Here is a 27,758-nt window from a genome sequence, read left to right on the forward strand (position 1 = left end):
GTGCAGGGAAGGCGTGTCTCTGTGCATCATGTTCCCACAAGGGGGGCACAGCCATACTTGGATGGCACTTAGAACACAAGCAGGAATAGGACCACCCATGTGAAAACATCTGTAAAATAACCATGCATTGATACACACACGCAATGGAATTAGAACAATGAATTTATAGCATTCACACACACACCAAGAAACGGACAGTCCTGAAGGTCATTTATGTTAAGTGAAATTTATCCGATTCAGAAGGACAAACCACATTTTTCTCCTATGCAAAATCTAGATTTAAATTTATATGAATAAACACATACATACATATGGAGGACATGAAAGTTCAGAAATCAGACTATGAGACAGGAGGAAGAGGTCTAAAATGGAAGCACAAACAGAGAAGGCAAAGGAATATATGCAGAAGGGAGTCTCTTTAGGGGACAGAGGGAGAAAGGGGGGGGCAGTACAATGGAAGGTCAAGAATGAAGTATTGGCCACATGTGATCATGTGTGCCTGTAATCCAAGCACTTGGGAGGCTGAGACAGGAAGTTTGAGTTTGAAGCTAGTTTGGGCTAGACTGAGATTCTGTCTCAAAAAAAAAAAAAAAGAAAAAAGAAAAAGAAAAAAGAAACGAAAGAAAAATGATGATTTAAGGTATAAAAAGGTCAGAATGAAACCCATTTCTCTGTATGATAACCAACAAAATTATTTAAAAAAATAAATATTTTTATTCTGTTTATCAGAAGGCAGAGATGGCAAAGTGATTGCTGTACATATAGAATTGGGAAAAATCGGGAAAAACTGTGGCCAGCGGAAAGTCTGGCAGGAAGTCAGCCTAGCCCAAACTGGAGGGAAAGGAACCACAGGTGGGTCACAGACCTCATCAAGACCAAGACAGGGGGAGGACATGTTTGCTTCTTCAATATTCTTAGATCTTGATTCCTCTGCTCAGACCCCTGCTCCACCCGGGACAACCAGGCTCAACAGAGGGTCCAGGTTAGTGTGTATCAACCACTCAACCACACCAGAAAGTGTGGTTTGTCCAAAGTCACACAACCATGGGACAGGGACTCTGGAGTCACTGCAGAACATTCTTCCCTCTCGATGAAGCAGCCCTTCCCAGTGTCCTGTTAGATGTTGCCAGCCAGGATCAGTGGTGGTGCCTCTGACCAGCCAGTCAGGAGACTGGATTCTGGCTGTCCAATCCCAAGATAGGAGAGTGACAGGTGGAGCCGTGGCTTTGGAGCTTCTTATGAGTGTGCCTGAAGGCCGGGATATGGGGAGGGACTTCTCCAAGGCTTCAGTAGAGAAGATCCTGCTACCCAGATCAGAGGAGTCTCAAAGGCCTGCTAGAAACTGACACTTTCGATCAACACTTGCAGAGGTGGGGGCGGCGGAGAACTCTACCACCTTTCCGTCAGCTTGTTTTCTCCTATGTTCTTGTTTTCAAGGCAAGACATCCACGTATTCCTCGCTAGTGTTCTCTGGGGATAAGCAAAGGACAGCCATGAGATGTCACACCCAGAAGTCCCACTAGGCAGCCCGACTCGAGGGAAAGAGCACCATGCACAGAGTAGTGCCAATTCCACATCACAGAGACATCGTCAAAGGCTGCAGTGGCACTAGGAACTTGGCTGGCCAAATAGAGGTTTTGTGTTTTTCTGGGGTTTTTTTTGTTTTTGTTTTGTTTTGTTTGATAAGTGGAGCCTTAGTTTCTAATACTCAATGTCTGCCTTCACCAGTGAAAATCCCATGTAGCTCTGCACGGAGCTTATTCTAAGGAGACAAGAGGAAGGGAAGGAAGAATTCCAGCCATGGGAAGGCATTTCCCCGTTGGTAGCTAAGTACCTGGAGCACATTCCACCAGGTCTGATCACGCTTGAAAAATTCCATGTACAGTTCTTGGGAAAGATCTATCCCAAGCCCATTCTCTACCAATTTCCAGGGATTTGGTAGCATTTTATTACAGCTTAGGCAATACTATTACCATCCCAGCCATCCCCAGCAACTCATCTTGATTTGCAACTAGCATCTGACTTTGACACATTTATGCTTTCCTCTTCTTCCCCTTAACACTTTTGTGTGTAAGTGTGTATGCATGGACGCAGGTGTGTATGCATGGACACAGGTGTGTATGCAGGTGTGTATACATGGGCGCAGGTGTGGACGCAGGTGTGTATGCAGGTGTGTATGCATGGACGCAGGTGTGTATGCAGGTGTGTATGCATGGACGCAGGTGTGGACGCAGGTGTGTATGCAGGTGTGTATGCATGGACACAGGTGTGTATGCACATGAGTGCCTGTGTGTGTGGCCAGAGATTAGCCTTACATGTTGTTCTTCGGGTTCCATCTACCTTCTCTCTTGAAACAGAGCCTTCCCCTGGCTTGGAGCTCACCGGTTTGATGGTCAGGGCACTCCACAGATCTACCTGTGTCTGCCTCTTCAGCCTTGGGGTGGCAAGCTTGTGCCACCATGTCCAGATTTTTAAAACCATCATTTGTAGGGATCCAACTCAGGGTCTCACACAATCAAGGCAAGCACTTTACCAACCAGGCTATTTCTCAAGACTTTTTATACTTCTGAATTCTGTAAATTTTTGTGGAAAAGAGAAGTAGGGCTGTGTCTGTGGCTGGGCCTGTAGGAAATGACCAGATTGTACTGATCACACAATCCCCCGAATGAAGGTGGATGTATGGGAACAATCGTATGGGACAGGTTTTCTTTTCATCATTAAAATCCCATGCTTCATCGTTTTAGAGAATTGAGAAGCTTATCACAGCAGCCTAAAGAGTGACTTTGTTCAGACAGAATAGCATGAATAGGGATGCTCAGACAGAATAGCATGGTTAGGGATGCTCAGACAGAATAGCATGGATAGGGATGCTCACACAGAATAGCATGGATAGGGATGCTCACACAGAAGAGCATGGATAGGGATGCTCACACAGAATAGCATGGATAGGGATGCTCACACAGAATAGCATGGATAGGGATGCTCACACAGAATAGCATGGTTAGGGATGCTCAGACAGAATAGCATGGATAGGGATGCTCACACGGAATAGCATGGATAGGGATGCTCACACAGAATATCATGGATAGGGATGCTCACACAGAATAGCATGGATAGGGATGCTCACACAGAATAGCATGGATAGGGATGCTCACACAGAATAGCATGGTTAGGGATGCTCAGACAGAATAGCATGAATAGAGATGCTCACACAGAATAGCATGGATAGGGATGCTCACACAGAATAGCATGGTTAGGGATGCTCACACAGAATAGCATGGATAGGGATGCTCACACAGAATAGCATGGATAGGGATGCTCACACAGAATAGCATGGTTAGGGATGCTCAGACAGAATAGCATGGTTAGGGATGCTCAGACAGAATAGCATGGATAGGGATGCTCACACAGAATAGCATGGATAGGGATGCTCACACAGAATAGCATGGTTAGGGATGCTCAGACAGAATAGCATGGATAGGGATGCTCACACAGAATAGCATGGATAGGGATGCTCACACGGAATAGCATGGATAGGGATGCTCACACAGAATAGCATGGATAGGGATGCTCACACAGAATAGCATGGTTAGGGATGCTCACACAGAATAGCATGGTTAGAGATGCTCACACAGAATAGCAAGGATAGGGATGCTCACACGGAATAGCATGGATAGGGATGCTCACACAGAATAGCATGGATAGGGATGCTCACACAGAATAGCATGGATAGGGATGCTCACACAGAATAGCATGGTTAGAGATGCTCACACAGAATAGCAAGGATAGGGATGCTCACACGGAATAGCATGGATAGGGATGCTTCCAGGATCCCTGAGAACTCATGCCCTCTCACCCTTCCCTAGTTAGCAGACCTGCTGTCATTACCATTGCCACCCACAGACAACTGCAATCCCTCTGGCACAGAATGAAGCCACACACTTGGTCATGGGGAACTGGGTGGGACCAAAAATGTCTCTGGGTGTCTGTGTTTAATTCAAAATTCCCAAGAACGGGCAGATGCTAGATTCTCTCCAAATGCGCTGCAATGGGCAGATGACGAAGGTGAGGGTAAGCTTGGAATAGGATCTGCAAGTCCTGTGAGTAGACTTTACTCGTAGGTACTGAAGCCCCCACCCCATGTATCACAATGGCTTCATTCTTTTTGGGATATATATGAAATAATTTGTTCCTGATCATTTTACAAATGAAAGCTTAGCAAAAATGGAGCAAAATGTAACAGAAGTCTTGGTGGGTGATTTAATATGATTTTTTTTCAGTGAAAACCTGCCCATCTGTACATTTATTCCCATGAGTGGACTGCACATGGCCCCAGAATGAAGTCCACGTTAGCTTTTCGCTCAGGGCCTTCCCTCTCACTGCTGGTTGTCCTAGCACAGACAACTCCATGTCTTGGCCACATGCAGGGCGAAAAATGCTGTTTCTCAGGATAGTGGAAATTTGCACTTAGCAAGATGAAGCTCTTTAGAGCAATGTCCTAGAGCAAGGTATCAATTTCCACTAACTCTACAGAGTAGACTATGAGAGGATGTGGGGTTCGGGGTCCGTTCTGACACTTTGTCAGGGCTCTTACCATAGACATTCAGCTCTAACGTCATCCTTCTTCCTCTTGGGCAGGAGCTCTTTCTCGTTATTGGGTTTGAAAGGTGAACCACCAGTCCTTGACCTGGCTTTTCAAATTTGGAGATTAGTTCCTCTAGGTTTGGAAAGATCTGTTTTGGTGCCCCTTCCACAGTCTGCAAAGACATAAGAAAGGTCACTGGTCACTGTGCGGCTGTGGGTGAAATGTGACACTTCTTGCAACAGTGGTTTTTTTTTTTTTAGGGTTGCTTTTGAGAGTTGAGTTGACAAGTGGAAAGCAAGAGGCTAGCAGGTCAGGCCCGGTGATCTCACCAACGGCCTTTCACAGAGAGGTTCCTCATTCTGGAAAGAAAGCTCGTGACCGAGCAACCCCTTATAAAGGGGAGATCTACTTAAAAGATCCTCGGCCACTGTGTTGAGTGAGCCCCCTCCTTGGCAATTCGTCCGGGGTGGTTCTTATTGTAGCCCTACTGGAGTCCCCTACCAGACTGTGCCGTGCTCCTGACCTTCGCTGAGTGAAGGGACTCCTGGAAGAAAATGCCAAATAATTGAGCTATAAGATGCATGTGGGCTCTCCATAGGGCGCACATAAAGAGAAACAAGTCCCAGTTTATACTGAGAGTAGGATGTCAACGTGACTTAGTGAAATCGCAGACCCGTTTTCCGGTTAGCAACCAGAATGGAAAAAAAAATCAACTTTTCTGATAGGACCTTAAAAACAAGAAGAGTTTTTCTCTCCTGCCCTTTTGTGTATGATTTCCTTGGTCGTCACTGTGGTGATCTATGGCCCGAGCATTGGCTAACAGATAGGGCTGGAAGGTTTTCTGAAGCACATGCTTAACCTCCATAGAGATGCAAACACTTCGGCATGTGTTCCTGTGTGAGCGTCGCTGCAGCTCGAAGGCCTGTGCAGGCCTGTGAGGGTACAACCTTCCCTCAGCCAAATGCTTCTCTGGATCCGAGTTATGAGCCGCGTGGAGAGCTCTCCAGTTTGTTCAGAAACATAAACAAGAGGGAGAAAGCAGGTTCTGAGGGAATATCCAGAATTCCCAAATGTATACAAGAAAAAAAGAAAAATGGCTTTCAAAATGGTCTACTTAATAGAAGGCATTTTATTTTGAGGTAAGTGCAGACAGACATGGGCAAATTGGAAAAATAGTAAAAGTAAAATTCCCATAAATTCTCCATTCATATACTACATAATAACATTTTGTTTGCCTTTTTATTCTCTCTAAAATAAATGGATATATATATATATATTGCTCTATTTTTGAAAAAAAAAAAAAGGTTTCATGTAGCCCAAGCTGACCTCAACTGATGATGACTTTGAACTTGTGAACCTCCTCCTTCTACCTCTTAAGTGTTAGGATTACAGACATGAGCCACCACAGCCAGTCTACATATGAACATTCTTTTTTAAAAATAGTTTTCAGGGCTGACCATTTGGTATGCAATAACCAGTCTGGTGTGATTTTTCTCCTCAGAAGACTGTTTCTCCCACTCTCGGCATCCTTCGGTTGCCTGCATTTCTTTATGTAGAGTTGAGGCCTCGGGAGTTTTCCGCCATCCTCATTAGTATTCTATCGGTGTCATCCATATTGAATATGGATGTCAGCCATGTCAGTGAAAACTCATGGATACGAGTGACATAATGCAGTCTGAGTAGGTATACTTATGCGCTTAGGTGATGTGTGTGTGTGTGTGTGTGTGTGTGTGTGTGTGTGTGTGCGTGCGTGCGTGTGTGTGTATGTGTGTAACGACAATGTAAAAAGAGGCCATGAAAGAGAAAAAGGGTCTGGAGGGAGGAAAGGGCAGGGACCATGATGCAATTAAAGTATGATCTCAAAAAAATATTCAAAAGCCTTCGAAAAGTTGAAGGTATATTTCTTTAATTACTTCTAAGTATTTCAGTAGTCCAAAAAGCAAAGACACTGCATAACCATATTATAATGATTAAAATCAGAAAATTAACTTTCATGAAGTACTACTTACTAATCTTGTTTGAATTTTGAAACTAATTCAAATTTTATCAATTGCCTCGAGGATGTCTTCCACAGCAAAAAAGAGAAAAAAGAAAAAAAAAGATGCTTAGGTATTTTAGGGATCGCTGTATGTTTTAATCTCTTTCAGATATTCACAGTTACGTGAGCATATTGAAGATATTTCTCAGAATGTATTTTAGAATCTTATGGTGGTAATTAAGAATTCCATTACATTTGTTATACTTAAATTTCTTAAAGCGCATAACTAAATTCAAAAGAAGCAAAGAGATTTCCCTGTTGAGTTCACAGGGAACCAGAGAAACTAAAGGAGTCCCTAAAACTTCCAGCTACTTAATGGCTCCTATTCTATTTTCAGACAGCTGCGGATACGCTTGACTTTGGAACATCTGAGCTTCCAGCCACCTGCCTTCCCATTCCTGTCCTGGGATATGGTTTAGTTTTATAGAGCAGTTGTCAATGGTGTCCAGGTTCTTGGGACTGACCTTGATGGGAGTGGCTTGACTGTCTCTACAGTCTGGAGCAACAGCTAGGATTACTAAAGTGTGGAACTCCACTCCAGCACTGGCCTGTTTCTCTCAGAGACAGGTGACACTCGCTGCTTATTGAACTTGATGTGGTACTCCTGCTTGTAAAAATCTCCGCGTGGTCACATCAAAGATTCAGGAGATGACCCCAGCTTTCCCCTAATTCCCACACTGTTGTGTGACAGTCCTTATGCATTCTTACCTGTATCTTGTAATATCCATATTTCTCTCTGAAGATTCGGTAGGTGTAGACAAACTTTCTAAACCTATGGAAAGATGAGTTCGTAAATACTGATGTTCTTATATTCAAAACTCCGTGATGGCTGTCTATGCAGTTCAGACCCAATGTGTTTTTCCGTCTTAGATCCTAAGAAAGAAACTGACCATTCCTAGACTCTCTCATTTGAATTTGAATGAAAGAAAGCTTTGGAAACAGAGCCTCTTAGAGATAACAGAGTGTGAACTCTAGCAAAGAGGATGAGGAGGAAGATTTGAAGGTCCTTGCTTACATTTTGATCTTTATCAGAAAGTGCAACTACTTCATAATGAGAATCCCGCTCTTCTATTGTTTCTCCTCTCTTTCTCTAGCTCACTAATTCCACAATTTCTTGACCCATGAATTTTCCAATCCACCAATTTCTTCTCTCTTCTCTGTTCTCACCTATGTGCCCTAAACTCCTTCCTTGCTTGTTCTGGTTAATTTTTTGGTCACCTTGGCACAGCAAGGGTCCTCTGAAAAATGGAAACCTTAACTGAGAAAATGCTTTTATCAGATTGGCCTGTTTGAAAGTTGTAGGGCCTCTTCTTGATTAAAGATGGATGTAGGGGGGTAGACCCACTATGAGCTGTGCCTTCCCTGGGCAGGTCCTGTTACATATAAAAAAGATAGCTGCAGTTGGTTTAAACACACAGAGGAGAAACAGGATGATTCCTTCTGTGATGGCAAAAGAAACTCCATTTATGTTGGCCATCCATCGTGGTCCTGACTAGCTCCATTTACGATGGTCATCCATCTTGGTCCTGGCTAGCTTGTCTCTGATGCCTGTCCCTGGAAGATAGTTCCCAGGAACCCTGGCTCAGTGACCCCCTACCCCAAAATGTTCAGGCTCAGTGACCATCTACTTGTTATGATGTGTCTAACTGCCATTTTTGGCTTCTAGAACCTGCTTCTGCTTTTTCTTGTCATTTCACTTTAAAAACCCTCCCCCACTCCCTTCTCATGGCAATCTCAGGGCTGACTCAGAGACTGTTCTCCTGCTAGCAGTTTTCACAAATTTAACTCCTTATTATCCAGATTGATTCTGTGGTCTTTTTCCAGGAGTCTTGAACTCCATAACACTTTTATTTCCCTGACTTATGTTGATATATATTTTTATAAAAACTCTTTAAATTTTCAAGGGCATATTCTTTTGTTGCAAATATTGTCTCACAATATTTAAAATAACATTACAAAGAAAGGAGGTGGTGGCACACACCTTTTATCCCAGCACGTGGGAGGCAGAGGCAGTGGATCCCTGTGAGTTCGAGGCCAGCCTGGGCTACAGAGTGAGTTCCAGGACAGGCTCCAAAGCTACGCAGAGAAATCCGGTCTCAAAAAAAAATAGCATTACAAAATAGCTTCTTTGAATATTTACCACTGTAGGAGAACATCATTTCACTGTGGTTCCCTAGTAGAGAAAGGTGGGCTATTTTAGAGTCGTGCATGCATCATTATCAAGTCAGTAGGAAATATTCTGAGTCTTGATAGTCTGGAGCAAGTTTTTTCTAGCCACAAATTACCACCCTACCCCACTCATCACTAATAATAACCATGTTTTTCCATATCTCATGAGAACTCACTGTTTTACATGTGAATATGCCAGATTTTTTTTAAAGTAGTTGAACATGAGACTAAAGAGCAAATCAGTAAGCAGCATCCTTCCATGGTTCCTGCCTCTGCTCCTGCTTGAGTTCCTGCCCTGAATTCCCTCAGTGATGGACTGAGATCTGGACATATAAGCCAAATAAACTATTTTCTCCGAAGGTTACTTTTGGCCATGGTATTTATCACTGCAGTAGAAACCAAGCTAATATATTTATCCTTCTTAGATTATTTACTTAACATTATCACTATTTCCTTTAATACTCAGGTGATATATATAATTATGTGTGTGTGTACACATATATGTGTGTATATATGTATATATGTGTACACACACGTAATGATTTATGTGACTTTATAAGGAAGTGTAGCCTAATACAATGGTTTGGCTTACAAACTTCAACTTTATGATTTCTTTGGTTTATGTAGTATGAAAATAACATGCCAGTAGAAATTACACTTCAGATCTTGAAATTTCAATCAATATGCTATTTCCATCTCGTACCAGGCTTTTTCTTTTGGGTCACCAACCAGCTCCCAAATTGTGATACAGAGACATCTTGTTATGAAAGTTTGGCCTTGTCTTATGCTTGTCCCAATAGCTCTTATAACTTAATCTGTCTCTCTTCATCTACGTTTTAATGCAGTTTTTTGGGGGTTTTTTGTTTTTACATTTCTTTCCTTCTGTATATCTTACTTTTAGTGCTTCTCATGTGTGGTTGACTGGTGACTGCCTAGCTTTTGGCCCTGGGCATGTCCCTCTCCTCATCTCTTGTTCTTCTCTCCTTCTCTCTTCTCCTTGAGCCTAGATCTCTCCTCCTATTTATTGTCTCTGCCTGCCAGCCCCACCTATCCATCTTCTGCCTAGCTATTGGCCATTCATCTCTTTATTACATCAATCAAGTGCCTTAGGCAGGCAAGGTGAAACAAATACAACACATCCCATCCTTACATCATTAAACAAATGCAGCATAAATGTAACAACACATCTTTGCCTAATTAAAAAAATATTCTACAACATTTCCCCTTTTGTCTAAATAAAAAGGAAAGGTTTTAACTTTGACATAGTAAAGCTATACATAGCAAGAATAATTATCAAGTGAGGATTACATTTATAATACTGAGTCCATTTGTGTTTGGCAAATTCAAAGGAAGTATTTTTTATCTTATCTTGGTGAGTTCAAAGTTTTGTACCTAAATTATTTTCTATCATAACTAAGGAAAACTGTAGCTATAAGTATCTAGTCTTCAGGCTGGACAGTGGTAGTGCATGCCTTTAATCCCAGCACTTGGGAGGCAGAAGCGGGCAGATCTCTGTGAGTTCAGGGCCAGCCTAGTCTACAAGAGCTAGTTCCAGGATAAGCTCCAAAGCTACAGAGAAACTCTGTCTTGGAATAAATAAATAAATAAATAAATAAATAAATAAGCAGAAAGAAAAAAAAGACTGCTTTAAAAAAAAAGTATCTAGTCTTCATCAAAGACCCCAGAAGGATATAATATTACCTGAGGAAACAGGAAGTATAGTACAAACCACCTCTAAGACTATAGAAATGGCAGATATCTGGCTGCCTGGGCAATCACCCAAGGTTCCTCAGCAGTGTTGGGGCATCTATCTTTGAGCCACAGTCCCACAGTCCTAGAATATCTGGCAGACTCTTCTATGAAGCAGAAATTTTAGAGGACTATTCCACCTAGTCTTGGCAATGTTCAGCAATCACTTTCCTGTGTATCTTGCAGAATGTCTGGCAGACTTTTCTATGAAGCAGGACTTTTGAAGGACTTCCTTACTTTGTCTTGGCAAAGTTCAACCATGTATTTTTTTCCTTTGTGTCCTGCCTGTCCAGTATGTACAGCATACTGTCAGCAGTCAAGGAAAGAGCAGTTTCCTGCCCAATTGTCTAGCTTTGCCACAGTGAAAGCAAACTCCGTATGGAGGTTCTTTGAGGTCCATCATACTTTTATGAAGTAGATTATTGCTGCTGGGAGTAGATGTGTCTTACTGTCATGAAAAATCTTAAGTGATCAATCACCTTAAATGCATATTCTGTAGGCCTTTGAAGTGTTCAAAGATCACCTATCTATCTAAAATATATCCCTGTATGATCTTGAAAACATGACAAGTTTTATTATTATAGATGACTACTAACCTACATTTTTTAATTGTATATTACATTTTAAAGTGAGCTTCATATGCATAATGCCTTAAACAAGGACAAAAACATACAGTATAACAAAAATAACTTTTTGTTTGCTTGCTTGTTTTTTTAAAATATTTATTTATTTATTTATTTATTAGTTATATATACAATATTCTCTTGTGTGTATGCCTGCAGGCCAGAAGAGGGCACCAGACCTCATTACAGATGGTTGTGAGCCACCATGTGGTTGCTGGGAATTGAACTCAGGACCTTTGGAAAAGCAGGCAATGCTCTTAACCACTGAGCCATCTCTCCAGCCCTCTTTGTTTGTTTTTTGAGACAGTGTTTCTCTGTCCTGGAACTCACTTTATAGATAGACCAGGCTAGCCTAAAACTCAAAGATCCACCTGCCTCTGTCTCCTACCCCACTCACTTAAACTCCTAATAGTTCCAGAGAATCAATAATTTCCCTATGTTCCTCAGAAACAATTTTCTTCTTTATTTTTTCTCCTTAAATCCATCATCTGCCTTTTTTATGCATATGGATGTTTTTCTTGTGTGTTGATTTGTGTACCACATACATATCTGGTGCCAAGATAGCCAGTACTCTCAGTTGCTGGGTGGAGGGAGAAATATTTTTGAAGGTGGTAGACTTTATAGGTTTTACTTTCCAATTACATTTAATTTTTCCAGGGTAATATATGCATGCAGTTTAAAAGTCAACTATAAAATTTATAACCAAATTTGGCAGTTTCCTGCCTATTTTTCCATTCTCAGTATCAGGCACTGCTCCTTGCCCAGTCCTTCCTGTCTCTCTTAGTAGCTTTTTGTACTTGCCTTATTTCAAAATCTTGTACACAGACTTGTTAACTGCCTTCTTTGAAAATATTGTCTCTAATTTTAGAGGGCTTATCTTTTGTGCACTTCTGCCTCTTCTTACTGTCTCTGCTTTCTCTTCTCAGCTATCACATAATTTTTAAGTAAGTTAATATTAAATGTTAACATTATGATGACATTATAAATACTGTTTCAGCCTAGCTAGATAATGTACCATGATTTCTGTTTCCTTGTGGAACAACATTCCTTTTCTTTAGAGAGTCTTATTGATTGCTCTTATGTTCTCTGTGAGAAATGGGAACGGAGAGAAGGAAAGCAATCAGAAGAGAATCCCAGCCTTCTACCATGTGCTCACCAATATTGCTTCTCAGATATTGCCACACCCATGAATGTCACACCCGTCAATCACATCCATCACTGTCACACCCACCACTGCCACACAGATGACTGCCACACCCATCACTGTAACACCCGTCACTATCACATTTATCACTGTCACACCCATCACTATCACATTTATCACTGTCACACCCATCACTGTCACACCCATCGCTATAACATTTATCACTGTCACACCCATCACTATCACATTTATCACTGTCACACCCATCACTATCACATTTATCACTGTCACACCCATCACTGTCACACCCAACACTATCACATTTATCAATGTCACACCCATCACTATAACATTTATCAATGTCACACCCATCACTATCACATTTATCAATGTCACACCCATCACTATAACATTTATCACTGTCACACCCATCACTATCACATTTATCACTGTCACACCCGTCACTATCACATTTATCAATGTCACACCCATCATTATCACATTTATCACTGTCACACCCGTCACTATCACATTTATCAATGTCACACCCATCACTATAACATTTATCACTCTCACACCCATCACTATAACATTTATCAATGTCACACCCATCACTGTCACACCCGTCACTATCACATTTATCACTGTCACACCCGTCACTATCACATTTATCACTGTCACACCCGTCACTATCACATTTATCACTGTCACACCCATCACTGTCACACCCATTGCTATCACACCCATCACTATCACACCTGTCACTGTCGTGCTTGCACCCATCAAAGCCTATAACTCAAATTCTCCGCCATTGTCACTGTAGACAAGCAGTGTATTTGCTTCTCCCAATCAAGTTCCTCTCATTTTCCCTTTGCAAGGACACAGCTCCAGGCATTCTTTGCTCCCTCTCTCTGACATCACTAGTCTACTCAACAGCCTGTGTGGTCCCTTTATAAACTGTGAGCCAGATCATGTCCTTCCTCTGCACACACAGACTCTAAGCTTGGAATAGCCGGACCAGTTTTAGAGAAGCGAAAGATTGGAGTGTGTGTGCACGGTAGAAGGTCCCGTCTCGATGGTTCCAAGGATTCTTAGAACGCAGTGAGGAGTGGTTCCAAGGAGAACGGAGTTTACCACACAGGCTAGCTCAGGTGTACAGCTACGCAGCTGTGACGGCTTGACAGGCAACAGCTCTGCCACCGCAGATTGCCGGGAGAGAGAGACCACAGGTAGCATCATCTCCACATGGAAACACATGAACTTGGACCTCTGCTCCATACTCTAAAGACTCTGTTTTGGAAAAAACAAAACATTAAACTTTGGAGAAATAACTGTAAATGAACAGCTTAATGACCTTGAAGTAAGAAAGACTTTTCTTTCAATGGTAAAAATTTCAAGCTACAAAACAGAGTAATGTGTTTGTTCTTTGTTCGTTTGTTTAATTAAAGCCAACAAGTGGACACGTCCAGAGACTGGGAGAAGTCGATTACAGCACTAATAGACAATGAGGACAAGGAGACAAAGGAGATGTCTGGAGACACGTGAAAGATGTGTCATTCCACAGCTGGCTAAAGAAATGCACGTTCAGCAGCACTGACGCCTCACCTCATAACAGACACTGTCACACCCATCTCATACCAGACGGGCAGAGCTGGAGGAACTCACTAATGCCAAATATAGGTCTGATGACACCTTAGAGAAAGGTTAATATGCCACGGGTATAATGCCTTTGAGAAAAATTTGATAAAATTTAGTAAAATTAGAAAATGTGTATTTTATGAGCTAGCAACATTGTAGATAATGTCATTTTAATAATTTTATCGATTATTAAAAAGTAAAAGTTTAGACAAACCCTGTCTTGAAAAACCAAACCAAACAAAAGAAAAAGCATAAAGATTGGTGAACCTGTATATTTAATTTATTTAAAATACTTAAAAGGGCCAGGCATGATTGCTCACTCAAGAGGCAGAGGCAGGCAGATCTCTGTGAGTTCAAAGTCAGCCTGGTCTACAAAATGAGTTCCAGGACAACTAGGACTGTTACACAGAGAAAATCTGTCTTGAAAAAAGAAATAAAGGAAAAGGGGCTTTAAAAGGGAGACATGACTTAACAGTTGCTGCTCCGACAAAGGGCCCAGGCTCAGTTTCCAGCACACACATAGTTCACAGCCGTGTGGTGTTCAGGGAATTTACCTCTTCTGTCTTCTGTGGGGACTATGCACACTCCTGGTGCAAAAACCCAAATGCTAAAAATAAGTGCATCTTTAAGATAAAATAAAATATTAAAAATTCATGAATATAAAAACCAAGTAAATACTTAAAGTAATAGATTACATAATTATCTCTAATGTGATTAAATTAAATTATTAAAGTAACTCCACAGTAGGGATTAGGAAGATGGCTCCATGGTTAAAGCACTAACAATGAAAGTATGAGGACTGAAAACGCCAGGTGGGGGTGACTTCCTGTAATCCCAGCCTCTGAAGGGATCCCCAGAGCAAGCTAGCTGGTAAGCTAATGGCCCTAACCAACCCAAACATAACGCTGGCAGGCTGCTCTTCCCATCTTCTTCCTTCTTTGGCCACTTCCTCATTCCCGGGGCTGACCACCAACGTCCAGTTATCAACATCCCTATTTGCCTACACTGACCAACTTTTCCAGTCACTTGCCCTAGCAGGGGTTTTCCATTTTGTCTTCTGCTGAGCCACTTGTTTCTGCCTGATTCAGATTCAACCACCACCGTCTATCTCTTTATCAGGGATCTCTTTTTGTTGGAAATTGTGTCGGGGTGTGGTCTGTACCCAACAGTGCAATGGTCCCTTCATTAAGACTAGATTCATCTGTCAGCTCTGGGTTTGACTGAGAGAACCTGCCTCAACGAATAAGGAGAAAACAATTACAGACGAACAGATGATTCCCTACTTTAACCTCAGGCTCCCTTGTGCTTCACAGATGTGTACCTATCCCCCTACCCGAGACACACACACACTAAAAAAAAAGATTAAAACACCTTAAACCTAACTGTTGGCGATCTTCACTCCAGTCTCCCACTCCCCCATTCCAATGCCTCCCCTCCCCGCCTCCCAATCCAGACCCCACCCCTCAGAAAACCCAAGTGTGGTGGTTCCTCCCCTGGAACTGCACAAGACTGCCTACAGGGTAGAGCTGCCATGGGATTTTTCTCTCCTGCCTTTCTGAGAGTCACCCAGGAGTTGCTTTGCTCTGTTTATGGAATCCAGATTTATTGATTTGATCTGATTTGGCATATTGCATTGACAGAGGAACCCAATAACTGGGGATTCAATACTTATCATTAATAAGTTGCTGTTCACTATGGAGAAAATGAAAGAAAATGGCTTTATTCAAATGCAGATTTTAAGATAAACACTAGGGAGGACAGAAGGGGGGGGGAATGAAGGGATGGAAAGTCGAGGCAGGCAGGAATGTTGAGAGGAAGAAGGGGTAAGGAGGAGTTCATCAGTGGCTTCGGTGTCCACTGAAGATTTGCCTTTGTGTAGATTTCCAGCCTCCTGAATGCTGGGACTAAAGGCGTGAGTCAGGCTATGCTTTTATTATTTAACAGTTCTTTGGGGGAGGGGGGCTGTGGATCTTATTCAACATTCAGGGGAAAAATTCTTTATGTCCTTTAAAAAAAACTGACCTAAAATGTCAATCTAAGAGATTCTGTACCCCTAATTTTCTTCCCCTGTGTGTTTGGGGGTGGGGGTGGGGGCAGGGACGAGATAGTCAGAGGTAGTTCCTGTGGAGGAAAGAAGAGGAGCTGATAGGTGCATGGTGTCTTCTTATAAAACTGTCTTTCATTTCTGTTGCGGGTATAAAGTATCATAATAAAATGACATAGGGAGAAAGGGTTTATCTTAGTTCAGGGCTCCAGTTATCATTGTAGGAAGTCACACTGACATCCACAGTCAAGAAGGAAAGAGCAAGAACTCCATGCGCACTGGCTTGTTCTCAGTTCGGGACTCCACAGGGGGTGACCCTTCCTACTCCATCAGCATAATTTCCCACAGACACGCCCACAGGCCAACCTGGTCTAGAGAATTCTTCCTTAAGACTCCCTTCCAAGGTGACTCTAGATTGTGTCTTATTGACAATTAAGACCAACCATCACACTATGATTATTATCCCAGTAAAGATATCACGGCACTACCAATCAACATGCCGTAATAACTAGTCTACACACTATCTTTCCACCCAGAGCTCTGTGCAGACAGCTGGTGATACAACGTAGCTGAGTTGATGATTCTGGGCACTGAGAACCTCAGCGAAAAGTCTTGAGATAGAGCAAAGGAGACAGACTTCTGGAGGGGGGGGGGGGGGGAATCACCCGCTACTATCCATATCCAGGACTTAACATACTGAACTTTAATTAGCCATGCATCCATTTACAGTTTACTCTCAGGTGTAAGTTCCTCAAGTTTAGAATCACTCTGTGTGACCTATCCATTCTAGCACAATGCCTGACTCTAAATACAGGCCCAGCACTCAGTTCTTGACTTACACTGAATGTGCTAAATCTATTTGAAGAAATGCTACCAGGAGGTTTTGAAAGAACAGTTCATCAAATAAAGAAAGATGTAGTGTTTTTAAACAGAAGGACCACCGGTAAAATATTTTTATTGAATTGTATTTTAATTTGTGTTCCTAGCTCCAACTTGCCCCTGAATCCCAGATTCATTTATCCCTCTGTCTATTTCATGTCTCCTCTTATATACCTGTGACTTTTCTTAGACTTGATGTGATGAATACCCCAAAATGACCCCTGTGTTGGATGCTCTGTGTCCTACATCCCCTTCTCAACCTTCTTCACACTGCTCTGTGTTCTGATGACTACAACCTCCAGCTATTATTTAGTTCATCCTTCTTGATCGAATACCCTTATTCTATTTCTACATATATACTGTGTGTATACATGTCTCCCTTTGACTGAACCCCATCTAAAGCACCAATTTTACTTGCTAAGACCGTAATACAAATCATCTCTGGAAGAATATCTGTCTGTACTAAGCACCTTAAAGAAATGAACTATGTGTAGTGTTGATGTCCACATCAACACTACATTACTTGAGTCTTTGACTAGCACAAAATCTAAATATATCTTGAATTGTTGCAATCTTATTAAACATTACTGTATTTATTTTTTGGTTGTGAGCCTATCCTTTAATGGCTGAGCCATCTCTCCAGCCCATATTACTGTATTTATAATTACAGTTCACAATTTCATATTCTCTTTTAGACTGAATAATCCCATATGACCAAGCAAAAAAATGTTTTCTTTATATATGTATGTGTATATTCATCCATTTAAAAATTCTTCACAGTAATGTAGTCAACACTTGTTTGATTTCATCTGATATAAATATCAGAAAATAGCCACGATTTTGCCTCAATTATTATGCCTGTTTTCTTGCTCATAATCATGTACAAATGGACCACAGTCATCTTCATGTCATATAATATATAATACTGGCCAAGTACCTTCATGGTATATGTTGATTGAATTACATCACATCGCTTCCATTTTTATTTCACTAACTTCTGATGACTTAGACTCTTTCAATAGTCTCTCCTAACCTTTCTGTGTTAATACGTAACTTTTTTCAGTCTGTTCCACACACAGCATCCTAAATAATATTTTAAAACTATGAATTAGATATAGAGGTAAAGACGCAGAGTGGGAAAAAGGAAGGAGTCCAGAGAAGAGGGAAGAAGGGAAGGGCCAGAAAGAGTGTAGGCAACAACCCCCAAGCAAGGAAAAGTAAAAGAACAAGTCAGTGAAATTAGTAGTAAGATCAACAGAAGAAACTCAGCTCAGTGGGTAGAGTGCTTGCCTGAGGCCCCGAGGCCTGTCTACAGCACACCAGAAACCCGGCATGATGGCACACCTACAACCCTGGTATTTGGAAGGCCAAGGCAGGAGTATTGCCATGAATTTGAGGTCAGCCTAAACTAGGGTGTGAGACTAAATAAATAAATAAAGAGATAAATAAATAAGTAAATAAATAAATAAATGATAAGCCACAGACACAAGCAATACACACACCCATACACACATCCACAGAAGTCTGATATTCTGAGACAGTGTGTAAGTAATAGATAGGTAAACACAGATAGAGAGATGATTGATGGATAGATAGATAGATAGATGATAGACAAATATCAACCCTTTTCAATTCTTACTATTTTTATAATAAAACTAGAAGCCCTGATAGTAGCCAAGTGTTGGGGGAGGCTGCGTGTTCATTTCCTGGCCACCTAGACCAAAAATAATCACACAGAAACTGTATTATTTGCAATACTGTTTGGCCAATAGCTTAAGCATATCATTAGCTAGGTTTTAAATCTTTGGTTAACCCATTTCTATTATTTTATATTTCACCATGAGGCTTGTAGGCTACTGGCAAGATTCAGGCTGGCGGCTTGCTTCTTTCTCCTCTGGCAGTTCCATGGCTTCTTGTGACTCCACCTACTCACTCCTCCTCTATCTGCTTTGAACTCCCATCTTGCCCTATTCTGCTAAGCCACTGGCCAAAACAAATTTATTCATTAACCAGTGAAAGCAACACATAGACAGAAGGATTTCCCACACCAGCCAATGACCTACAGAATCCACAAATTCAACCTCACTTTCTGCTTCTTTCTGTTCCCTTTCTATTGGCTGACTTCTTTCACCCTTCCTCAGTGTGTCTGATTTCAGTTGCTCATAGAGGTCCCCAAACCACTAGTGGCTCTCCTCACTCTCTGTATTCTCTTCCTTTTCCTCCCTTTTGTACTTCATAAACACTTTCAACAATATTATACATTAGTACAACCGTTATTTGTTTATTTGATACTGTATCTTACTATGTAGCTCTGGTTGACCTGTAACTTACTACATAGAATAGGGTAACTTCAAACTCATAGAAATCTGCCTGTCTCTGTCTCCCAAGTCCCAGGATTAAAGGTGTTCACCACCACACCCAGCAACATCATCCTTTGTTTCTCTCCACATGCCTTGAGAAGTTTGAATAGTTTATCCACCCTAGGTCTTTCTGGCAGCCAGTCTCCATTCCAAGACTATCTTTGGCATTGTTTTGTTAACATATAAAAGCCACTCGTTATCCTAGAGACCCAACGAGTTTTAGAAATCAATACTAGAAAAAGGGATGAACACCAATTGTGTACATAAATAGGTATGTAAATTATTATGGATATATTTCATTTTTATTATAAATCAAAACATCATGACCCCCTGCCTTCAATTCTCCATTTTTTCTGCTAAGTCATATTATTGAGCTGATGATCAAAATAGTTGTGTTAAGTGGTGAACCTGTTGCTTGGTGCATAGTAAATGCTCCATATGTGATGGCTGCCTTTTTCTAACTTTAAAGCGACATATATGGTAAGTACTAAAAGTACGTCAATTATAGCTTCTGCTTCCAGCCAAGATGGAATAATGGGACCATACTTATTATCCCTTCTCCTCAAAAACCCTGAGAGACTGGGGAAAGATACACAAAATTGCAGCCTTTGAATACTGGACACTGATTCCCAGAGAGAAGGGGGAAATGCAGCCTTGCTACATTGGACACTGATCCCCAAGAGAAGGGGGAAGTGCAGCCTTGCTACATTAGTTTTGGCTGAAAGACATTTTTCCACCCTGTGGCCTGGCAAGGACAGAGGTGACTTAGTGCAGGGACATCAAACAGTTCCCCTAAAGTGAAGAGGAACTAGAGCTAGGAGAAGCCCAAGGTTGTGGTCTGAAAATGGTTCTCTTTCTCATGGAACAAGGAGACCATCTTGTACATCCATCAGTGGGCTATGCAGAAAGATAGCCTACCTCTACCCCACAGAGAAACAGAAGTTGCTCTGGAACCAAAGCTATTCTTGGATCTAGTAAAACCTCAAAAGATGAGGCCATTTCAAGTAACTTAGTGCCTCTTAGTGCAAAGTTCAAGAACATTCATGGAAACACTAAATTTTGACACTCATAAAGGTAAAATTCACTGTATCTGGCACCTAATCCAAATTTGCCAAGCACAAATAAAGACAGAAAATAAAACCAACAATGAGAAGAAGTAAACCCATAATAAGATAATCAATAGAAATAGACTCAGGAATGACACAGATAATAGGAGAAGCAGAAAAAGATAAGAACACAATTTTATTCCAGATATTTAAGAATCTGGAGGGAAGAGGAAAAGTTAAAGTGTGGATAATGGTGATGCAAAAAAATTAATGGATGAAGCTTCCTTAAGTAAAAGGCCACTGAGTCCGAAAGGAAGAGTATACCAGATGGGGTTAGCAGCAGAATAAGTGTCACAGAAGAAAAGAAACTTTAGTACAAAGAAAATCAAAGAGAAAAACATTTGGAAAAGGCTAGACTCGCTTAGCTTCATTTATTTTGAACTGTTTCACTGCAGCATGGGCTAGCCTTGGGAATGGTCATTTGGTGCAGAAGCATGAAACAGTACGTGTAAATCTCAACTGATTCATGAACAGTTCATTCATGAGTATTTTGTCCCAAGTTGTGGCCAGTACTATGGAAAGGCACGTTTGTGGTCAGCCTTTTAGTTTCATTTTAACCAGACTTTGAAATATTAGTGGAAGGAAATAGAACCTACTGGACCCCATGGTGTCAAACAATTGTGGATTACATTCTTGCACACCATGTCTGGGAACTCTGGAGAACCCAAGGTTATAAGTCATGTTCTGAGTCTGTTGACTGCCTATCATCTTCCTGCCCTTGATTAGAACATATGTAAGTGCAAGCTGGTGCTGTATCAGTTTGTTGATGCGCATGACAAAACTCAAATGTTTAGACTTCCGTGACAGGCAAATTTTCAAAGATGTCAGTACGAAGCTGTCAATTGTTCCAAATTGTATTTAATTCGCCAGATCAAATGCAAAATAAAAATTGGAAATAACCTAGATTTTTGATGATATATCAGTTATAATAATTGCAGCCAGCAAAATGCTGCTCAGTCATGAGGATGGTAGTGCCAGGTTTGTTGAACTGGGGAGATGGCTCAGTCAGTAAAGCGCTTCCGCGCAAACATAAGGAAGCGAGTTTGGATCCCCAGCACCCGTGTGAAAGCTGGGCATGGCATTGTGTGCCTGTATTCCTAGCACCAAGGAAGAGAAGACAGGAGGATCACTGAGGATGGCTGGCAAGCTAGTCTGGCCAAATCAGTAAGCTCCAGGATCAATGAGAGATCCTACCGCAAAAAATAAGGTGAAGAGCAATTAAGGAAGATGCTTGACATTGACCTCTGGCCCCCCCCACACACAGACACAGACACACACACACACACACACACACACACACACACACACACACACTACAAGGGAGAGGGCCCCTTGTTTGTCCCGGCCACCAGGCTAGCTTACACCCGAAAAACCACACAGAAACTATATTAATTAAAACACTGCTCTAACTTCTTATTGGCTAACTCTTACATATTAGTTTAACCCATCTCCATTAATCTGTGTATCACCACGTGGCAGTGGTTTACGGAAGATTCTAACCAGTGCCCATCTCTGGTAGAGGATTCATGGCTTCTCTGACTCTGCCCTTCTTCCTCCCAGCATTCAGTTCTGTTTTCTCTGCCTACCTAAGTTCTGCCCTTTCAACTAGGCCAAGGCAGTTTCTTTATTCATTAATCAATGAAAGCAACACACAAACAGAAAAACACACACACATCATGTTCAGAGAAAAATGGGTTCAAAACTATTTTGTGTTGAGAGCCCTTTATTACATATACAATTGCAATGTGTGCATGGCAAAAAGTTTGCTGATGTGTGTTGAAATGTAAATGACTTCTGAATTTGGAGGGAAATAATTTCTGCTTTTCTTTCCCTTTTTATAAGTGTAAATGGTTATTTTTCTACTTTCTTTTTTCCCTTTTCTTTCTTTCATTCCTACCTTTCTTCCCTCCCACTTTCTTTTTTTTCTTTTTCTTCTTGCCCTTATGACAAGGTTTCACACCATATTCCAGACTGATCTGGAACTCACTGTGTAGCTCAGGCTGGCCTGAAACTCGTGACCATCTTTTTTACCCCAACCTCCTACATACTGGGAACCCAGGCAAGAATCACCATTGCCCTCTTTTAAATTTTTTTAAATATTTATTTATTTATTATGTATACAATATTCTGATATTGTGTGTATGCCTGCAGGCCAGAAGAGGGCACCAGACCCCATTACAGACGGTTGTGAGCCACCATGTGGTTGCTGGGAATTGAACTCAGGACCTTTGGAAGAGCAGGCAATGCTCTTAACCTCTGAGCCATCTCTCCAGCCCCCCTCTTTTAAATTTTATTTTGAGAATTACATTAGTAGTAGTAATTGTATTTTGGTACTATGGTTGAACTCAGAGCCTTGTGTATGATAGACTAATCCTTTACCAGTGAACTTCAACCAGCCCTTTGGTTTTTCTTGAAGGCATTTGCATATGTCTTAAGGACAATATAGCTGTTCAGATTATTGCTTTTCTTTCTGAACCCTTTTTAAAGATCTGGAAGCTGCAACTCTGATGACAGAGAGTCATTGCCCCAATCCCCTCAATGCAGACAACACCTGCAGCCTCTCTGGCTACAGGAAGTCTGCCCTTCCCTTGATGGAGTCTTTCCTCGGATGAATCCTTTTCACCCTCTAATGTGTATCCTGCCTGGAATCTACAGGTACAAAGGCAGAGCCAGTTTCAATTTCCTCCCTTTCATGAAGTTGCACTGCACAGGCATTTCACACATTGAGGTTTTCTAGCTTTCATGACTTTGGGTGACCAGGTGCGGTTTCCTGTCCATATGTACTGTAGCTCTCTGCAAGATTGACGTTCTCTGAGGCTTCCCACGCCTTTCATTAGTTCCTCTTCCTATCCGCCTCATCTTCTTCCTCCTTTTATTTATTTTTTAACAGGATGTTGTATAGTTCAGGCTAGCCTCAACTTATTACGCAGCCAAATCTGGCCTCGAACTCCAGATCTTGCCTCTCCCTCTCAAGGGCTGGAATTGATTCTAGGCATACATTATCATGCCTGGCTAAATGGTTTTTCCTTATTTACTTCCATCTTCCTTTCCTTTCCTTCCTTCCCTTCCTTTTTTCCTTCCTTCCCTCCCTTCCCTTTCTTCCCTCCATTCCCTTCCTTCTTTTCCTCTTTTGTTCCTTCCTTCCCTCCTTCTTTCCCTCCCTCCGGCTTTCCTTCCTTCTTTCCTTTCTCTTTTTGGAATTTTGAGACAGGGCCTCATTCTATAAGCCAGGTTAGCAATCCAAATTGCTAGGTCCACAAGCATGAGCCACCACTGCTGTCCTCCCTCCTTTATCTCTGACTTTTCTTGCTTTCCTCGTTTGGTTTGGTAACAGCCCAGAAGTCCATATAGTGCAGCAAAGAAGGGGTTTGTCTCTGGCAAGCAGGATGGCAACATTCTGGATATGAGGGCACAGTCAGGGCTCAGGTCCCCTGCTTGGGCACTTTATAGCAGAGTTCCCTGGGCACTTTATAGCCTAGTTCTGAGATAACTACCCTGAACGCATTTCAGTGACTCTGGGGGCATTAGTAAAGTTGAAACATAGGATACTATATAAACAGTTGGATGATGGATACTTATAATCACATTTAGGAGGTGGAGACAGGCAGAGTTCTGTGATTTTGAAATAAGTTTGAGCTACATAGTGATGAATACCTGGACTTTGTGAGACCCTGTCTCAAATACACACACACACACACACACACTTCACACACACACACACACACACACACATCACATCACAAAAAACAAATAACAAACAAGGACAAGGTTTTGCTACCCCGCATAAGATAGGGTAACATTAGTTACTACAAGGAACTCCGCAAAGGGGCGTTTCCTCCACTACTTGTTGCTGGATTCCAATGCTTACAGCTATGCCTGGAACCTAAAGAACTTCGGGGGACACTTGCTGAATGAATAAAAGAAGGTTTTGTTTATCCTCCAAGGCTCAGCACCAACGTGAGGCTCTCCGCTCCTCAAGGGATTGGTCATTCTTCGCTGTCAGCTCCCACAGTGCACCGCAATACTCTGTCTAATCATCATACCAATTGCATGCCCCACAGGGTCCACTGCCTTCTTAATTTCCTCTAATACAGGCTCAGGCCTGTAGTGAAGGTATCAGCGAGAGTATAGCACAGGGCTTGGCCTGTGAGAAACTTTAAATAATGGTGATCATAGTCTATGATGAGGTCACTAGGGTCATTTGACCTACACCTGATGTCTGAGCCCACGTGACATCGGCTCTTCTCTGACGTGGGTGAGGACATGACCTCTTCTTCCATGACCTGGGCAGCGAGGAGGGTGACGCTTGATCCTCTGAAGGTGCTCAGCAAATATTTATTCATTTATTCCTTTTCTCATTTGACTTTTGTTGTTGTTGTTTTTAAACAAGTCTAAGTTGCCTTTGCTCTCCATGAATATATGATCTGGGCTGACACACCTCAGGGAAGCTAAGAGTTGAAAGAGAATCTCAGTGCAGACCATGTGCTCTGGGATCCTGGCTGAGATGGGTCCAGTCTCACTTTTTCCTATTGCCATGTACCCCATCTTAAGTAGTTCTGATCACTTCCTTCAGAGGTGCAATGGTGTAGCACTAGTTTAAGGACTAATGAGGAATCTTCCTGGCTCTATTTTGAAGGCAGGAGCCATTGTACTATATTGTTAAACATGAGTTTCTATTTACTGTAAAAGTTGAGTTGCTCTCTGTTTCCAGGAACCTGACAGTCCCCAACCCATGACTCGGACTTGTTTTTAAGAATATCCTGACCTTCTCTGACCCACCCTGACCCTCCCTGGCCCTCCCTGACCCTCCCTGACCCTCTCTGACCCTTCCTGACCCTCCCTGGCCCTCCCTGACCCTCCCTGACCCTCTCTGACCCTCCCTGACCCTCTCTGGCCCTCCCTGACCCTCCCTGAACCTTCTCTAAACCTTCCCTAATCAGGTAACCACAATCATCATGGTAACCATATGATGTTTATTTTTCTATTTTTCTTTTTTGAGATTTTTTTAAATTTCTTTATTGCCCCATTGTCTCTCTTCTGTAAAACTACTCATGATTTTACTTCTCAAAAGGTGCCCAAGAAATGGATTCAGGACTGTTCTCTTTAACTCAATTTAGGAGGCAGTCATTAGCCAGCTCTTCAATGCACCCCATTAAAAAAATCAAGCTTGCTTTAAATTTGGCTCAAACTGTGGTAGTGGTCTTATTATCCACGTTATCACTTTGAAGTTCCAGATCCCAGCGCTCGCCACTCATCTGCTCAGTATGGCCCAGTTCTGGCGAAGGCCTACTTGGCTGTATCACATAGGGGCAGATGACATCATGCAGAGGGAAGGATCACATGGAGAGACAGTAAACCAGAACATGGGTCAGGGGAAGGGCCAGTCTTACTATTTTTATAACTGCCCACTTAGGAAGAACTAACCCAGCATCTCCTAAGATCCTTCCAAAGGTAATAGTTCCAATACCTATGGTCTCCCCTTGTTCCATCTCTTAATATTACTACCTGGGGACCAGGACTCTGACACATGGAACCACAGATGAACACACAAACAACCTGACAATCACGTTTAGCTTCAGAAGCTGGGAAGGACTGAATGCTGACTTTCTCACACCCCTGTTTCTCCGGGCACCATTTAAAGAAACAAAGGTCCCCCCATAACAGTTAGCAATGACAGTCACTTTTGCCCTCTCAGCTTTCTCCAAGAAACTTTCTCTGAGAAGCACAAGAGAGCTCTCCTACAGGGACAACAACCCTTTGTCTGTCCAGACTTCAGCCGAGCTCCTAAACCTCCCCAACCCACCTGCGCATTTTGGTTACAAAATTCAGCTTCATCAGAGGATCCTGGTACTATCTGAGCATCCTCAGTATCTCATCGGCTTCTTTCGTCTGCCGCCGTCTGCCAGATGATATCTAATCATGGTGGCCTTCACTCAGCTAAAACCCGGGGTGCCTTTCAGCCAGCGCTTCTCTTCTCTCAAAAGTTTCCTCTTAGTACTTTTCCGTGCACTGACCCCCCCATCCTGCTCGTCGCTACGAATGCTTACTTGTTCACTCTAGATTCAGAGTTAAGCCCACTCTCCCTCTCCCACTGGCATCACCATTGCATCCATCACTACGCCTCTCAGGAGGCCCTCTATAAAGTCCTCCTCCATGTCTCAAACAGGCATGATCAAGGACTCGCAGTTTCTCTATTTCTTCATCTATAAAAATGACAGTCATGTTTGCTTGCCTCAAAAAGGTCACAAAAAGGATAAAAAGAAACAAAGAAATGCTGCTTATAAAGTCTTTTACCAACCAGACAAAGCATGAAATATTAGCACTTTAGATACTGCATGAGAATGTAGCCAGAGAGCCTTTCAGCCTGAAGCATTCTAAACGGTCCCTTGACTTCTCCGTATCAAATAAAGAGATACGGAGAAAAGACAGTTCTTCCTTCTGCCCATCACCCTCTGATTTTCCTTCTCCACCATCCCTACTTCTGCTATCTCAGGGTCTGCTCGTATAGCATCCAGCTGGGAGGGAAAGGAAAGCCAAAAAGCTGGGTAGGCACAGCCTTCTAGCCATGTCTGAATCCTTAGCACTGCAAAGTAGAATTAGACTCAACTCCTTGATTATATGGCTGCCATCAGGGTTCAACTCATGAAGTCAAGGCTACTCACGAGACGCAGAGACACAGGACTCCTGGCACAGACTCGCTGTCTCTTAACAGAAAGTTGCCATCCTCCCCGCCCTTGAGGAGCAGGGTCTCACATTCTTGCTTGGTTAGCGGGCCGTGGTAGTAAGGCAGCTCCATGGAGGGCTAAGTTATGCTTTAACTGTCCTGGCAACCTGAGACCCAGCTCTGGGCCAAGCCGTGACTTTGAAGAGGGAAGTGGAGAGAGTGGTGGAAGGGAAATGTCCCTTCTTCAAGTGTTGTCCAAACAAGATGAAATTGCTCTGTGGGTTCAGTCAGCTTTAGCAGACACAGGAAATGAGAAGGGAGGGGTGATAAAGTGACCAAGGCATTTCAGCCTAGGGGTGGGTGTCTCAAATATGACTCACAGAAGGCGGTGAGTGCCCTCCAGCTCACAGGCAATGCTGTTCGTGGCCGCAGCAGCAACACTAGAGTCAAGCTCCCTGGTCCAGCATATCTTCCACTGGTTTTCATCCCTTCTGGCTAGCATTGTGCTCTCTAACGAGCATACTACTGATCCTGCTGGACTTGCTAGTATTCAGGCATCTGTACTGGCCTGCCCTTGGGTCCTGACAGGATATCCTCAGTTGCAGTCACTGAGAGCATCCCCTGGGCACATTTGCTATTTGCTACATTCCCTTCTCTCTCTCTCTCTCTCTCTCTCTCTCTCTCTCTCTCTCTCTCTCTTTCTCTCTCTCCCTTCTTCCCTCCCTCTCCCTCTCCTTCTCTCCCTTTCTCTTCCACCAC

At 42.4% G+C, this 27,758-nt stretch overlaps 1 protein-coding gene across 1 annotated transcript; it reads right to left on the minus strand.

Annotated features, from left to right (window-relative positions):
• Window positions 1–1,432: 1,432 nt before the first annotated feature.
• LOC121441971 (SH2 domain-containing protein 1B-like) lies at window positions 1,433–27,131 on the minus strand. Its single transcript, XM_041643396.1, has 4 exons — window positions 26,998–27,131; window positions 7,332–7,395; window positions 4,595–4,757; window positions 1,433–1,470 (listed from the first exon to the last, which is right to left on the minus strand). Exons 1-4 carry the CDS (start codon window positions 27,129–27,131, stop codon window positions 1,433–1,435), a joined length of 399 nt encoding a protein of 132 aa, XP_041499330.1.
• Window positions 27,132–27,758: the final 627 nt, after the last annotated feature.

This window comes from Microtus oregoni, unplaced genomic scaffold (genome assembly GCF_018167655.1).
Source record: "Microtus oregoni isolate MIOR12 unplaced genomic scaffold, Mior012 000086F_ref0000336, whole genome shotgun sequence".
Classification (NCBI taxonomy): domain Eukaryota; kingdom Metazoa; phylum Chordata; class Mammalia; order Rodentia; family Cricetidae; genus Microtus; species Microtus oregoni.